Raw genomic sequence first — 16970 nt, 5'->3', positions numbered from 1 at the left:
CCCTGGTGATCTTTCCGTAAGAATGGTTTTTGTTACAACCCCATGCCACACACAAAAAACGACTTCTTACTGTAGCTTTGTGCGTGTGTGTGTGTCTCTGTGTGTTTGTAGATTTAGTTAAAGAAATTTGAACAAATGTTGTGCTTTTGTAATAGGCTGTTAGCTACAAGTGCTTGTTTTTACAGACAACACACACAACGCCAGTTCATTCTTTGACTTAGGTGCCATTTCTTAAGCTTGAATGATTCTTAGGTCATTAAGTGGCTTAACAAACAAGAAAACATTCCTCTGAAAATGGTCAGGTACAAGGACTGGACTGAAAATGAGTGAAGAATCAGTCAATATCCAAAGAAAAAGTTCCTTCAGAAATCCTGGAGAACTGTTTCTCAAGACCACTTTAAACATAACGAGGAAGTTTGTCTCATTGGAAGTAAAATATAAAGTAATGAGGATAATGAGGGATGGATCAAGTCTTTTGAGCAGTACGTAATCATAGCTTCTAACACTTGCTTCATCACAGCAGTAGCAATAAAGTCTTAAATGTGTTTTAACCTCCACATACGTTGTGTACTATATAGTATATATTTTTTTAAACAAAATGCAGCAGCACAATGCTGTAACATCACCTCACAACAAAACAGGCCTTTTTACCTGCATGTATTTTCCTCCAGGGTCTCTGTTTTCCTCCCACAGTGCAGAAACATATGTGTGAATAGGTTAAATGAAAAATAGCTGTAGGTGTGACTGACACATTGATGAGGTGATTGAAGTGCTGTGCGAATGGTTGAATGTGGTGTACTGTACAGCACTTTAAGTGGCCGGTGCGACTGGAAAGGTCCAGTTTAAATGATATTTCATTTCAGTGTGTCATACTTTTTGACAGTGCTGTGTTCACTGTCCTTGGACTGCACAGTACCTCTGAGCTTCCCATTCTATACATTTGACATAGACTACAATTGACTGGTCATGGATATCAACACTCTCTCCCTCTGCTCCTGTCACTACTGATCACTGCTTTCTTAACATCTCCACTCACTGTGCCTTTCCTAAACCATATTGTTCATCACTTTGCCTCGATAAACGTGAGCTCCGTTCTTTGTATTTCTTTTTCACCACAAAAGATGAAACATTTACGAACCCCGTGGCATAAAAACAAAAACACCAGCTGTCTCTTTGCCTTGTGCCTCCAACTTCTCCATCCACTCTCTCTGCCCAACCTCCCACATTGTGAATTCATGAACTTCTGCTCTGCCATTCCTAATCACCACTCAAGGAGCAGCAGTGTGATTTGTCAGTGCGACGCAATGTCAGGATGATAGTAAATGGTCTCGGGTTTCATCTGTACTGACAGCACGAAGAGCATAATGTAGCCCCCCGGAGGATTTTGTGAGGTGCAAAGAAAGTCTTTCACTCATACAGTAGGAATGGCGCACCTTTCAGAATGAATTATGTTGTTAAAGAGTTTTGGTGAGACTGAGAACCAAGGAGATCCATTGTGAGATTTTTGTAAAGAGAATGTTTGAAAACCACACCAGTGTCGTCTGTGATTGGTAATGACACTGAGGAATTCACGGGCAGCGTTAGAGAAAAGACAAGTAAAGCAGAGCAAAGGAAATTGATTTAGTTTAATCATTTCAGCTCCTTGTAGTCCTCTCTGCCATTTCTGCTCTCAGGTCGTTCCCACTCCTTCTGACAAAAACGGAGAACACTCATTCACCAGGATGGAAAGAGGGCTGCTGCTGCTGCTTTTACAAATTAATTAATTCAGCTCTTAAACACTCGCCCCGCTTGTGGCCTCTTGTGTTACTTTCCCACGTCTGTTTGTCCTTCTGAAAGAAACTACATTTGAGGACCTTTGTCCAATCACGAGCCCCCGAGGACTTCTGTTGAGCACTTCAACAAAACTGCCAGTCACAATGACTTCAATCACAATCGGTCACCAATTTGTAAAATCTGTTTGTAAATTTTAATTGTCCTTCTCATTAGCAATTTTGTAAACCTAAGAAATGCATTCGTGTAATCTTTGTCAGCTTGCTTTCATTGTCATGTGAATCGTTTGTCTGCACAGTTAGTTAGCAGTGCCTCGTTGTTACACCAAAAAAATCTTCTCTGCATACAATTCAAGCAATCCTTTGTTTTAAGTTAGAATAAGTCAATTAAGTTTACACTGTTATTGTTTTGACTGATGCATTTTATTAAAGAGTGCCTAAAAAAAGCAATATCTGCTCCAGTTAATGATTAATACATGAAAACATCATAAATGCAACAAACTTTTGAACTTCAAGGTTGAACTGATCATCTTTGGATTAACGTGAATAAACTTTATATGTTAGGATTTCTGAACCATGTTTTAAATGCAATCTGATTTCGGCCACCTTTTAATCATTAAAACAGAGAACACAGCCTCAAACTGACGTCATATTAATGGTGGCTGAAAGCAGAAAACAAACACAGCATCATCCTTGGCAGCTTCTACTGACTTACTTCAACATAGATCATCATGTGCAAGTTGCATTTCTGCATGTATACCATTATACCTGATTTTTTTTCTCTTTGATTTAAATACATCTGTTATATTGTTTAAAGGTACAAACATGAGAATGCACAGATACTGTTGCAGCATTTCTGGCAACAGAAAACCAAAGAATGTCAAATGGAAAAAATCCCTCCAAACATGTTTGTGTACTAAAAGATACCGAAAAGTGCCCAAAGAGAAGGAGAAGTAGAAACATCTTTTTTCCATCAGTGAACATCAGTATTTACTCGAAATATGACCTCAATTTCACGAAGCACGATACCGCTAGAATAAGATGGAGGCTACCCCTTGTCAGCCTTATGGTCTCATTTATCTGCCGTCATTTTGCAAGTTATTTTGATAATTTGCCCAGTGATAGATTAATGTTTGTGTTACTTCACGAGAGACTTTTAAAGCAATGGTAATTACCGTGCATGTTTCTGTTCTTTGCAGTACAGACTGATTGAATAATAGTTCTGGACAGTGTGCAGTACACAGTTAGGTATCTCTCCAGTTCTTGAAAGATATTGCATTGTGGTTTTAAGTGCACTTTCAGCATATATTCAAAAATAAGACAGTAGGTGTTGTTTGGAAAGTTTAAAAACCTCCCAAGTACTAAAAAGGAACAAACAATTAATTTTAAAGACATATGAATATTTGTGGGCTCCACAGTGATGTTGACAAGAGCTAAGCGGTGGCTCAGTTTTATGAGCACACAGTGTGTGGGACTCTTTCCATGCTGCAAACAAGCATTTCCAAAAGACCCGGGGTTGCAGTAACACAGACACCTTGAATGGCTCTTTCTCACTCTGCCGTGACCTCTGTGTTCACTTGAAAGTTTGCTTGTGAATAGATGCACATAGGAGGAGGGGGTGTTTGAACTCCACAACTTAATTAAAATCATCACAATGGTGCTTAAGAGGTTAAAACAGAGAACTTGCTTAAAAGTGTTGTGGAGGAAAGAAATGTAGAAGGGGAGATCTTTTTGATTCATTCATAGTTCATAAATTTGTGGGTCTTTTGACATCTTCAGTCCCTTGAAAGAGGGAGGGAGGGAGCTTTTTATTTTTGTGAAAGGAATGTTCTGGGGTTTATCAGGAGTTTGCCTTGAGCACATCAGCATACAGTCCAGCTTGTGAGTCCTTAGTTTTTGCTACACGCTGCAGTAACCTTTCTGTGTTTGTTATGTGCTGCAATTGAGAAATATTTACAGAATGTGGGTGGAATTAAAGTGGGGGTTAAGATTTTATTGTTGTCTCCAGAAGTTTTACTCAGCTGTGTGTTCAAGCTGTTAGAGTGCCATCACTAGCAGATGATGATAAATTTGTACTATAAGTCATCTTCCAGGTGCGTCTGTTTGGAGAGTGCTCTGTTATGCGTAAAGAAGGGGAAGGTCACTTCTCGCTACTACAGCTCTCCCTCTCTCCCTTCTGTTGAGGCGTGGTATTTCTCTCTCCGTGGCTGTAACAGACTTCTGCGGGGCAGCTGTTGGAAGTGAACTGCTGAAGCTGAGTCAGTAAATCTTCTCACCAGCCCAGGCTCAGTCACTAAGCTGGTGTGTCAGAGAGCCATTTACGTGCTGGGGGGGAATTACACTTCCAAGTCAAATGCTGGCATCGTGAGAAGAAGGATCCGTCGGATTTTCCCCTTTTAAATTCTGTGGGAATATTGTGTTTGACAGCTCCTGTGTACAGCTTCAGCTTAAGGCTGGAGGACATCTCCTCGGGATGATGAAGATATTTTCACCTTGCTCTATCATGATTATTGTTGCGCTACTTGTCGCCACCGTCTCTGCCACCAAATTAAACGTGCCACGGCTGAGACTGTCCCACAAAGGTAATCTATCTATCTATCTATCTATGGGCAAAAGCTCTCCATCACTATTTTATGCGCTTGGTTTTTTCCTGTTGTTTGTTTTTTTCGGGAGAAAAGTCTTGGTTGTGAAATATTTATCTGATACTTGGAGACGCTCCAATAACCGCTTCTTGTATTTTGCGCATTTTCTCCTCAAACCACTTATCGTCTCCGTGGTGGTCTGAGCTGGAAGAGCTAAATTGCTTTTTTTTTTTTGGGCTACTGTTTCAGGGAGTTAATGCGCTTTAGGAGACGCACATGTATGCATTTGCTGGTTCGCAGGTTGAAACAGCTCGCAGTACAAGCCGGGTGCGCAGCAAGAGGAGAGAATTTGGCTGAGGCTCGTCTTTCTGCGGTCAGACACACCGCGGCGATCGTCTCACTATAAAAGTTTATTAGGGAGGGCAACTGCGACGGAATAGGTACCTAAAACGAGGATGTTTGATAATTAACATTTTTGCTGCTAAATTGTTATAAGCACTGGAGAATTTAGCAAGACTTGGTCTTTTTTGTTGTTTGTTTCGTTTTTACTGCAGTCGTCCTCACAGGTGGATTTTGTGCGTCATTGTGTGCAAGCTGTTTCGCTGCCGTAATCACAATTCTCCAACATATGACTGTACTAATTGCTTGCTTGATGATAGATATTTTTACTTGTTTACCAAATATTTTTCCTTAGCATTGCCATATCTTTTGGCTTGTTCCCACACATGATCTCTTCCTTTCCTGGCTCTAATCTAAGCCCGGTTGTTGTCTATGACTCACCCAAGTTTAATGATAATGAGGCAGTAAAGTGTATGAGTGGTTAGGTGATGCTTGACTGGGTTTTTGCCAAACTATTGTCATTGTTTCGTTTCACTCAGGCTTGAATGATTCTGTAATCATCATCAGCGATAGATATCACACAGGATTTCCTTCTGTTCATTTTTTCAGGGGAAAAGTCACCAACTGAGCTTGCTTGTCTTCCTGTTGCCTGGACTGAAAATAAATACAAGTGGAAGAAAGAGAGCGAGAGAGGCTCATAGAAAATAGGGAGAGAAAATGGAAGTGGTTTTTAATATTGAGGTTAAAGGGCAACAAGAGGAGCAGAAGTTAATAAATGGCATGAAAATCTGAATTTGTTTAGCATTTTAGGAGAAGAGGCAGGGAGGAGATACTTCTGTTACGGCGCAAATAAAGTCAGGCCCCAGGCAAACACTAGAAATGGAAAAAGCTCACGATTGTGACTCACTGTATTTGCTCATGCAAAGCCTAGTTTGCAAATCCCATATTTTCACTTTGGTGGTGCAATAAGCAGATCCATATTGAGCCATTTTTCTTCATAGCTTGCCATCGAAAGACACTCACTTCTCATTTTATGAGCATCACATGGAGTGTGGAGAGGTCTCTGCTTACGAGATTAACATTATGGAGCTTCTTGCTTCCTTTCATCATGACCTCAGATTTGACCCATCACTTTACCCTATTTTACATAATTTCCCCATTGATTCAAGTCTCTCCCCTCCTCATCTGTTTTTTACAAGCAAATCTCTCATAACCTCTACATGTGTCTCATCATTTCACTCTTTAGTCTAATCTCTCCCCTGCCTCACATCTATCCTTCCCCTCTATATTGCTCTCTTGTGCTCTATCAGCTGCATATGCCACTGCAACCCCCAAAAGCCCAGAGGGTGTTTGTATTCCCAGGAGGATGTAGAGGTAATTTAGCAACAGGAAAAGCTGTCATTATCTCATTTCAATCACTTAGTTAGTAGAAGTTCAAGCAGGAAGAAGGCCATTTTTACCTCATAGGAACCATTAAAGTACTTGGATCCCTCTTGTCTTCTTAGTTTTTTTTCAAATACCATAGTTTGAAAAATGTATTCAAAGGTTTGTTGAATTTAACAATTCAGTTAAATTAATGATAAAACATCTTTTCTACATAACACATGGCTATAGCGTCAATAGCATTTTAATGACTGTTGCAAAGTGCGCCCAGTTTCAAATGTTTTCATTAGCACATGCAAATCTTTCATTAATTTTCCTTTTTCATTTGAATGGCCTTGTGACTTGTTTCATTATAAAAACTATATTTTAAGAATTTATTGTAGTTTATATTTTCTGAAAACGTGATTGTGCAAAAGTAAAAATGTGTGTGTTCATGTATCTGTGAGCTGACGCTGCAGCGTTGAGGTCTGTAATGTGTGATGTGTTGGCTGGGCTCCCTGCCCTCCCAGCAAAGCATCTATACAAATCTCCCATCAAGCTTCTTTCTCTTTCTGTCTGTGTATGTCTTTCATTTGTTCTCCTCTCCCTTCAGCTGGCCCGATTCTTTTATTCGTTCGAATTCTCTGGGTCTTGTGTGCTCACACACTATCCCACACTGACTTTAGACACACACACACCGTGTCTAACACAATATTCACTTTGTCTGGCGTAAGGCAGGGGGTGCACTTGAAAACACAAACGTTCACATCAGCGTCCCATTCTGATCAGATTGCATTAGCTCTCTGTGTGAAGGGTCCTGTTTGTTTTTGCTTACAGCCTGTGAATTAATGAGTTTGTTTTCCTAGTTGGCTTTGCCTGGATGCTTACATGCAGACTGGTGTTAGTTGTTCTTAGGTGGAGGAGTGTAATCTGTCATCAAGTCAGATGGAGATGGTCCGAACAGATGGAATGTAAACCGTCTCCCATCCTTTCATCTTTTGGGTCTTTTCCCTCTGGTCTGCATCAGTTTCTCCCACCCTCCTCATTTATTGTAGTCTTCCCTAATGCCTTTGTCACATTCAGCTGAAGTGCTCCCAGTCCTCTGACTGGATTGAAAGTCCAGCAAAGAAAAAAAGCTAAACAAAGGAATGAGACTGGAGGGTTTAGTACACAAGCCAATGAGCTTTTTTTTTTTTTTTTTTTTTACCTTTTTTTCTTTCTTTTTTTTTTAACTACAATGTATATATGTTTGCACTAGGCAGTCAAGAATATTTTAGAGGTTTTTTTGTGCTTTAGTAATAGCTGACATGTGTTTAAATCTAAAATGCCTGTGTAAAATGCTAACGTACAGTCAAGAGAGCCTTTAGCCTGCAGGCTCAATAGCAAATATTTAAAGTTTACCGTACATGAACAATAGTCCAGATAGCTTAATAAAACTGGAAAAAATGCAGGAATGGCAAGAAACAGACTTTAAATAGGGTTCTGATCCAAGTGAAAGTAGTGATCCTTTATTGATTTCAGCTGTACAATACACCTTAGTTAGAAAAAGATGCATCTAAAGAAGCATTTCAAAAGCTCTCTAAGCTTTTGGGTCAAAATCAAAGTGCTGCGTTGTTTTTTTAAGCCTTGTATGTGAGTTTTTGTCCAAGAATGATCCACTGGATCTTATTATGCATGTGTTTATGTGTTGCAATTACTTTTTTATAGTGGCAGCATTATACCAGTGATATTTAAATGGATCATATGAGGGTCCACAACTTCTACTTTCCATTCCAATCATGGAACATTTAAGTATGGAGGGTATGATTATTGTCCTTGTGCTAACAAAATGCTAAGAAACATCTAAGTGAGTATCAGGTATTGTAAACATGCATAGACGAGGTCATTTAGAGGTTTAAATTTAAAGATGAACTTTGAACTGCTGCTGTTTCACAGTTCACAGCTGTCCTGTGGTGCACCAACTGGAGCGCATCACCCCTTGTTTACCCACATCTGCAAACCTTTCAACACAGAAGGAGGCAAATCCTACATTTACTGAGATCTGCTGCTGCATATGGGATGATGTTCATGCAAAGTTTTATTTGGATTGGCACACAGATTAATGAGGAGATAGGGTACAAACAGACACATAAATACGCTACCGTACAGTCATTATAGTAAGGAAAAAAGAAGAACATGTGAAAATGACTCAGTTCTGTTGAATGTATTGCAGCCTCATAGATTGCAGTCTCTAACTTGTGAATGATGCAGTGCAGGACTGTTCTTTTCACTCTGATGTGTGTCTGCTTCTCTCTATCAGCCCATCAAAGCAGCTGCACCATCACTTGCTAGGCCAACAAACCATGTGCGTAATTTCCTCAGACACACAGCCTTCATAACTGCAGGATGTGGCAGACAGCAGAGTTTTAATTTAACAACTTGATAGAAGAAGCTGTAAAAGTCACCTATGTATAGAATTCTGAAACCAGGATTCAGGCAAGAGTTCGGTACACAGCAGGAAAATTCAAGGACTTTTCTTTGAGTTTCTCTTTTTGCCTTGTTACTTTGAAACAGTGGTGTTTAGTGTCTTAATGAAAAGTTGAAATGGACAAGCTCATGTGCTACTAATCACGAGTGCTGAAAGTCAAAGTCAGCCTCTGTTTCTGTTGTTGCTGAGATAAATTCAACCTGGTTTCTTCAACATTGAGTGAGTTCACTGTACTCAATTGACTTCCAAAGTAACCAGAGCTCAATCCAGCTACATCTTTGGGATGTAGTGGCCAGTAAATCTGAAGCTACTGTGTGACGCTATCCTATAATTATTCAGTAAAGTCTCTCAGAAATGTTTCCAGCACTTTGTTAAATCTGTGCGAATGAAGAATTAACGCAGTTCTGAAGTCAACAGCAGGTACAACTGGGTATTGGCAAGGTGTACCTAATGAACTGCCCAGTTACTATAAGCAGTAAACTGTTCCTAACCCTGCAATTACCAAAAAAAGCACACAGCACATTAAACACCCTATCAAAACAGCATGTAACTGTTGTCCATGTTTGTTCAAATGGGTCAGAGTGGGCTGTTCATGTTATCCCACAGACAGCCTCCAGCAATCAAAAAGCAAATGTTGTTTTAAAACATTGTTTTGGTATATGTAACCGAAAGCTAAGCTTTCACATTTGTTAGTCGTGATATAAGCTTATCAACTAAAACAAGGTACTTACAGCTTAAATCATAAGAGTGATGTAGAAGTTGCCTCAAAGATTTACACGTCTGACACTGTGAAATTATTTGCAAATGTGATTGGTTGAAGGGTGTGGATTAACATTTAAGCACAAATGCATGTATGCAAAGCTGAGCTTTCAGAACATAGTGAACACATTGCCTGCACATGTCACTGTAGTTCAAAACTGTATGCATGTTTTGATAATATATAATTACTGTAAATCTAGTCATGGTGGAAATGTGTGTTTGTGTTTTAAACTCACAGGTGCTTTATATAAAATATAAAAGAGGCACAATAGTACTTTGTCCCATTCGGGAATATCAGCCATAATTGTTTTTGAGGCTACAGAGACATAATGAGACCTTTCCTGTCTGGTATGTAGACCTGCTGACAGAAGAAACACATTGCATGTTTCTAACACCACAGGCATGATATGAGGGGTGAAGAGTGTCTGAGAGATAAATACAAAGCACTAATGTGTGAGTGTGCGTGTTTTATGTGTGTATGAAGTGTGTAATGTGCACGCGTGCGTAGCCTTGTCCTTGCTAAATACATAGATGTACTGCTTTTAAAAGTAAACATCTGCATGTACTGAACTACTAGACTATGTGTGCGTGTGCAGAGTTAACTGTATGAGAGTGTCTCAATCAGAGAGCTAATGCATCTGATGTCCACATTTGTGTCTCTCAAAGTGTCACTTGTGTGGCCTCGTGTGACAAGCCTCAGACGGTGACCAGCCAAAATCACTGACAAGACACAGATGGAGAAATTAGTGACGAGGGAAATAAGAATTGACAGTAAATGTGTGAGACATGTGTTGATATCAACGCAGAGCCAGGTTTCAGAGCGCAGATGCGAGGATGGAAAAATAGTGTATGCGTGAGAGGAAAGGATCAAGAAAAAAATGGCACAGTATAAGACAAGAAAGATAAAGACACCAGGAGGAGGAGGCTATGTCTATGATGTGCATCTGTGTTGGTCCAACACATTCCTGACACTTAGTCAGAAACCCCTCCTCATCACATTTCCAATAAACTTAGAATCTTATAAATGCATCATCATTTCAGAAGTCCACCACAATTTTGCTGACAAAGAAGAATAAACAACCAACAAACATCCACATTAACAGGTATACAGAGTGACGAGGGACATAATCACGCAATTAAGCAATCTTGTTGCAGACTGATATGTTGGCAGGTTTACTGTAGGCACCAAAACGTCTTGGTAAAATTTTAGGGGAAAATGCTTTGGGTTAAAATATATCCCTTTATATCACTGACCAGACTTTAGTAGCACGTTTCTCCTATTTGCAATACGTGCTATACCTTTATCAACATAAGGGAGCATTTTTATTTCAGTGATTTCGTGCCAGACAGTGTAAGTGTTAATTTTGTCAATTTGTCATTTCACTGAATTTGCTTACAATTAGGAAAATATGAAGAATAGCTGATATGAAGTAAGACATCCTTATTCTGTCAAATGTTCAACCATCACTTTTCTGCGAGTCTCTGAAAGATGACAGCAATAATAAAGTTATTTTAGGTTTACATAGCTGTAGCATATTTTAAGATATACTCATGGCAGTTCTGTGGATAAGCACCTACTCATTATCCTTAGGAGATAAATATAACCCCCCAGCATAGCACTTAAAGTTCAAGGCTGTACTGATAAACCAGAGTTGGATTTAAATGGCTTAATGCTGGTGCAAAACATGTTCAGATAAACACTGCATTGATGCCCTAAAAGGTCAGTGCGCTCAGGCCTTACAAGGCTCGACTGTCTAAAGCTGAACTCTGAATTAACACATGCGCCCCCAGTAATCAGTGAGGTGAATGATGAACTGAAGAGGGGGAATGCTCATGAAAGCAAAGAAACATCAATGAAATTTTAAGATCAGAGACGGAAAAGGAGAGAGGTAATCAATGAAAGATTTGTGAATGTTGAGAGAAAACCAATGAGGGATTTTTGATAGAGAGACTGTAAAAGAAAGCGAAAAAAGGATGGTGAATTGGGGTGAGTTGGGGGGGCATTTTACAAGATGGAAATGCCAGAGGAGGGTAGATAAAAAGAGGTCATGGTAGTAGAGAGAGATAAATGGATGATAAAAGACGGAGAGGGGCTAGGAGAATGAAACGGAAAGGAAACGACAGGAGGTTGAAAGGGTTGAGAGAGAAAAATGAGAGCGGTGTAAGCATGACAGATAGAAGGATAAAGAGAAGACAGGAGCTAACCTGACGACTGAAAGACACTGGTCCCTTTGAGAAGCAAAGGTTGAGGGTTCAAGTCCCAACAATGTGGCTTTGACTATCTGTCATGTAGATTACTAAGTATGCCACTTACACACAGGAATTACAGGGTGTGTGTGTGTGCGCTGGTGAGTCTTGTGCATATAGTGGGAGTATCCTGTATCCCTGTCTTTTGTGAAGCCTTTCTGGCTGCCCACAATTGTTTGACTAACACGTTAAGAAGAGTTGTGTGTGTGTAAATGGCTGTATGTGTGAGTGTGCATGTGTGCTAAGAGGCTAGCCAAAACCAATCTCAGTGTCCTCAGTGCTGGGTTTATGTTGTCTTGAGCGAGGGGGACTCAAGTCCTGACAAACTATTTATCTAGTCTTTCCACACTCTGCCACACCCAAAAGACACACAGCCGCCCCCCTCCATGGTTTTCACAATAGGTCTTCTCTACTCTGAATCTAGTTTGGGTCTTGTTTCCTGATAACAATCAGACTTAGAAGTAAGGAGGAAGTTTTCTGAAAGCTTTTTAGGAAGTCTCTTACATTTTCACGCTTGTTTGCCAAATTAGCACTTAGCATCATAGACAGCTTCTTGAAGACAGCATCAGTGGAGCTGCAGATCATGTTATCTACACTAAAGTGAAAAGAAAAATGGTAAAACTATGACCAAAAAAGTGTCATAAAACATCCAAGTCCAGGCTCTCAAGGTAGGCTTGGAAAAGTAGTCAAAGGAAAGTTAGAAGACATTGAAAATACACTACACCCTTCTTGGTAAATGGTCTGTATTTGTATAGTGCTTTTCTAGTCCCTAAGGACCCCAAAGCGCTTTACACATCCAGTCATCCACCCATTCACACGCTGGTGATGGCAAGCTACATTGTAGCCACAGCCACCCTGGGGCGCACTGACAGAGGCGAGGCTGGCGGAGGCGAGGCTGCCGGACACTGGCACCACCGGGCCCTCTGCCCACCACCAGTAGGGGGTGAAGTGTCTTGCCCAAGGACACAACGACCGAGACTGTCCGAGCCGGGGCTCGAACCGGCAACCTTCCGATTACAAGGCAAACTCCCAACTCTTGAGCCATGATCTCTCTGTGAGCCACGATCGCTTCAGTATGTTGAGACTCTACAACCTTTCTAATGACCAACAGGGGGCAGCATGTCTGGTTGCAAGAAATAGACTGCGTAGAAACCTATGAGAAAATTACCCTACATCTTATGTGATTTATGACCTCGTTAAACATTTTCTTAACTATTTTATCATCAAAGGTGTTAGTTTTTTGTCTTTTTTAAGGCAACATGATGAAATTATGATGCCATTTAGGACCTTGTGATTGTCAAGTTGCTATTATATGAGGATGAGATTGATGTGGAGACTGATATTGGCACACACAGAGATGTGATGTGATTTGAACATAAAACTATGCTGGTAAAAGTCATTCCAGTTGGTTTGTTACCGTCACTTTAATAAAATGGTGATTTCACCAAGCCGCATGCATGAGCAAGCGAGACTCTTTTGGAACCTGTAACCTGAACTGAAATCAGTGAACAAGATGCTGTAATCACAAGAAGTCCATGGTCAGCCTAGGTAAAAAATAATAATAATTGTGTTATGGCCAACAAAGAAATATAGGTTTAAAATGAAAGTCCACATATTTTACACGATCGTCTGTACTGTTAGTTCACCCAAAGTTTTTAAAAGCTTTACATAAATCACACAGAAAACTTTGTACTCACTTGGACTAATGTTGAACTTGGCCTCCTCCAGCATGTCATCATCTGCCAAGAGCATGCAGGGCTGTGGTGCTGAAATGACAGATGCCTTGCCAGTGTTTTTCATACAAAGTCCTGCTGTTCCAGCTTGAGGAACAAACATCATTCAGCCACTCATTTTCTTGATCTGAGACAGATAAATGAATTTATCATTGCTTATGTATTCTTTCTCTGGAGACATAAAGGGAGTAGTAAGCATTTCAGATAGAAATGTGGTACAGCTGAGTCTTCCAGCAGAAATGAAGCAAACAAAAAAGGACACAAAAACCCTTTAAGAGACAAAGAGGGTTCCTCTTGCCCACTCACGTCATTGTAGTGTGCTACCATTCAGTGTTTTGGCTCCAAGCCAAAGTGAAATGGCAGATAAACAGGTCAGAGCCCTCTCTAATGCTGGGCGAGGGGCATTACAAGCCACATGTAGGGAGATGCTTCACCCCTGCCACCGAAACAAACAAACTCAAGCTTGTAGCAGTCAATTAGTTCCACAAGAGCTGCTGACAAGAAGAACACAGCACAAAGGACTCCACTGTGGACTGATGGATCTATTAAACAGCGACTGCAAACATACAAACATGGCCGTTAACTTATACCAGAGGAAGGCTCTATGCGTGAATGCATCTTTGTGTTTGCTACTGTGACAGCCAAACGTGTATTGCAACCAGCTGTCCGATTTTAAGCGTTCTGTCTTTAATTGAATCCTGATTCGTTTTGCTACAACAGAACAAATCAATCAGTTTGTTGTTTTTGTTTTTTTTATTACATTTCAAAACTGAATTTGAAATATTTTGTATGTTTTAGAAATGATCTGCAGCGCAGCGACATCGTTCATCTTCATTAGCGCAGCAGCAGATTACAGCAGAGCTACTTCAGTAGTCCTAAAATCATTTAATCAGTGGATTTGATTTAGGAATGAGGAATTAAATGCATATTTGTCTTCATTTTGTTGCATTTAGATAAAGCGTGGGTGAGGCCAGCTGTAATCTGGTTGAATTGTTTTTGCAAAAACAAGTGACATCACAGAATTTCATACAGATTTGGAGGCATCGAGGGAGCAATGGCTGGGAGCAAAACTGTAAATTAAAAAGCTGAGTCTGAGGAGAAAATCTAGAAAGATGCAGCATTGTTTTTTTCTCTCTCACACAGTTAAGTGTGATGTAGGACTGATGAAGTGATATTAAATAAGAGCCTGACAGGAAAAGACAGAAGGATTTCTGAAACAATGGGAGAAAGAGCGAGATTAAGAGAGGTTAGAAGCAAGGATGATGAAAAGAATGGAGGAAAGCTGAGGCCAGGAGATATGGAGTTTATGAGGGATCAGTTTGGATGAAAGACATAAAGAGTAAAGTGTGTGGTAAAATTGATTAATGGAGTTAGAGTGGATTAAAAACGGGAGTAGGAAGAAAAGGTGAAAGAGGACAAAATAGAAAGCTGGATAAAAAGAAAGCATCTGGCTGTCAGAGAGGATGAAAGATAAGGAGAGAAAGAGAGGAGGTAGAGATGATGAAATAAGGGAAGAGGGGGGTGACCTGATGGGAATTGAGGGTGATGAGGTAACACCCTACGCTGTGTTTTGATTGGACCAAGAGGGAAGATCGAATAACAGGAATACTGACAAGCATCCTGAGACGACTTAGGGAGAAGATGCTTTGACTACTTGTGCGTGCGTACGTGTGTGTGCGTACGTGTGTGTGCGTACGTGTGTGTGCGTGCGTGCGTGCATGTGTGTGTGTGCGTGCGTGCACGCGTGTGTCAGAATTTTGTGACAGAAGGAAGATTCAGGAAGTAAGAAAATAAAGAAACTGAAAATCCCACGTAAGATTGTGCTCCCTTTCTGAAATTCATCTCAGTTTTTATCACATGTCATAAAGGACTGGCTGCATTAAAATGTGAGCTGTGAGGGTAGAATGACATCTGCAGTGAGGAGCAGTAACAGGTTGGCAGGAAATCCCAGGATTTATTTTGTCATGAGTTATCTGCAGGATAAATCCTGGGGAAATGTAATGTGGGAATTAATAGCTGCAAATTAATACTTTCAAAATAATTGCGTAAAATTTTTTTAAATAGATCGCACATGGGTGATATGTGCAAGCTGCATGAAAAAATTACATATTTAGTTAGATTTCTTCTCCAGTTTCAGCAAAATGAGTAGAACCCCCCCCCCCCCCCCCCCCCCCCCCCCCCAAATAATTATCTTACAGGACACAATTTACATACATGAGTATAGAAAAGTGTTTTTTGTGTGAGAATGTGACAGAGGCTACAATCACAGCTGTTATTAAAAAAGATCTTAATATCAGATTGCAGTATTTGTGAACTGAAATTCAGTGCTATGCTCAGTTTTGTTCTTGAGGATACATTTTTTTTATAACTCATTTATAGAAAACAGATAATCTGTAGAATGGGAAGAGGTTGATTACCTCACTAAAAAAAGAATAACTTTCAGCAAAGGTCTGAAAGTTATTCTTTACTCTGAGTAAAACTCACATTTAGTTTGGTTGTTAGCACAAACAGACTAACATGGATCCTTTCAAACAATGTGAAGATGAAGATTTGAAGCTTGTGTTTACCATTTTAATCTGTTTATTGTGTCAGTTTGCTAATAGGCTTTAGATAAATGGGTTATATTTTAGGAAGTGTTATAGACTGTATATAATAGATGGACATCACTGACCTACAAAAAGTGCGGCAAACGAAGAGACATATTCCTTCTAATGACCAGCAGAGAGTGACTCTTGGTTTTAGTCTTCTTTTTTCTGAATGCTTTGAGTAATTTTGCAGTTCAACTCGGTTCAGTTTTATTTATATAGTACCGAATCACAACAAAAGTTGCCTTAAGTTGCTTCATAAGTTTTTTGAGACAAATTTTTGAAAGAAATGTTCAGATTATCAATAAATGCGAGGCAATCTGAGCTGAAAGTGATAGAAAAGTGAAAGAAAAAGTGAGAGAAAAAGGAAAGGTGAAACTCTGTGGAACAGTATACCTAATTCAAGCATGCCATAATGTAAACAAATCAACCCAGAGAAAAGTAAAGTCTGTGATGAAGCGTCAAATGCAATAGGTAAGTAGTTAACAGTAAATGTAGCAGAATTACATTGTGCATTTTTTTTTCTTTGCATATGCTGTCAAGAAGGAAATAAAAAAAGCGAGGACATAAGTCAGGAAGAGGTTCTTAATTCTGAGGAATTTTCCAGCTCTTGTAAAAATGAGGAGGAAAAATGTAAAGGATGAGAGGGAATCTGATATCCTTGAGAGGAGGATGAAGCCCAGGAGGAGTGGGTGAGGTGAGAGAAGGAGAAGCATTGTGAGATGACTTTTTGTGCACGCAGCGGATTCCAGAGATATTTGGCACTCTGCAATAATATACAGCCAAGATCTAATGATACCCTGGGAAGTCTGTCAGCAGTGTAATGAGCCTCTGTTTGTGGATGTGGGTGTGTGCGTTTTTTGGTATCAGAGCTCGTGAAAATAAAACATCAAAGAGCAATATTTAGAGAAAGCGTCTGACAGTAAGTTTTGTCATCTCAGATGTGCACAGATGTGGTTTGAACAAGGATAGTTTGACCTTATTGGTTCATTATGGCATGCATGTGTGCCCTACTAGCGCGTATTTTGTAGCTCAGGGGGTCTAATAGGCATCAGATGTGTTCTTTTCTCCTGCCGAGCCAACAATAACACTGATACTATCAGACATGTATGCATGTGCATACATAT

The 16970-nt window shown here is 40.0% G+C and overlaps 1 protein-coding gene across 2 annotated transcripts in view; it reads left to right on the top strand.

The window, feature by feature from the left end:
* Positions 1–3982: 3982 nt before the first annotated feature.
* The window catches only part of sema3bl (sema domain, immunoglobulin domain (Ig), short basic domain, secreted, (semaphorin) 3bl), a 62395-nt gene continuing 49407 nt past the window's right edge, over positions 3983–16970 (top strand). For both annotated transcript variants that reach the window (XM_026153636.1, XM_026153635.1), the window contains exon 1: positions 3983–4351. In XM_026153636.1, the coding sequence (XP_026009421.1) occupies positions 4243–4351 (109 nt within the window). In that variant the 5' untranslated portion in view covers positions 3983–4242. The remainder of the gene's footprint in view (positions 4352–16970) is intronic.

This window comes from Astatotilapia calliptera, chromosome 20, assembly GCF_900246225.1.
Source record: "Astatotilapia calliptera chromosome 20, fAstCal1.2, whole genome shotgun sequence".
Lineage (NCBI taxonomy): Eukaryota > Metazoa > Chordata > Actinopteri > Cichliformes > Cichlidae > Astatotilapia > Astatotilapia calliptera.
Note: the sequence above shows the minus strand (reverse complement) of the source record. Positions and strands in the feature narration are given on the sequence as shown.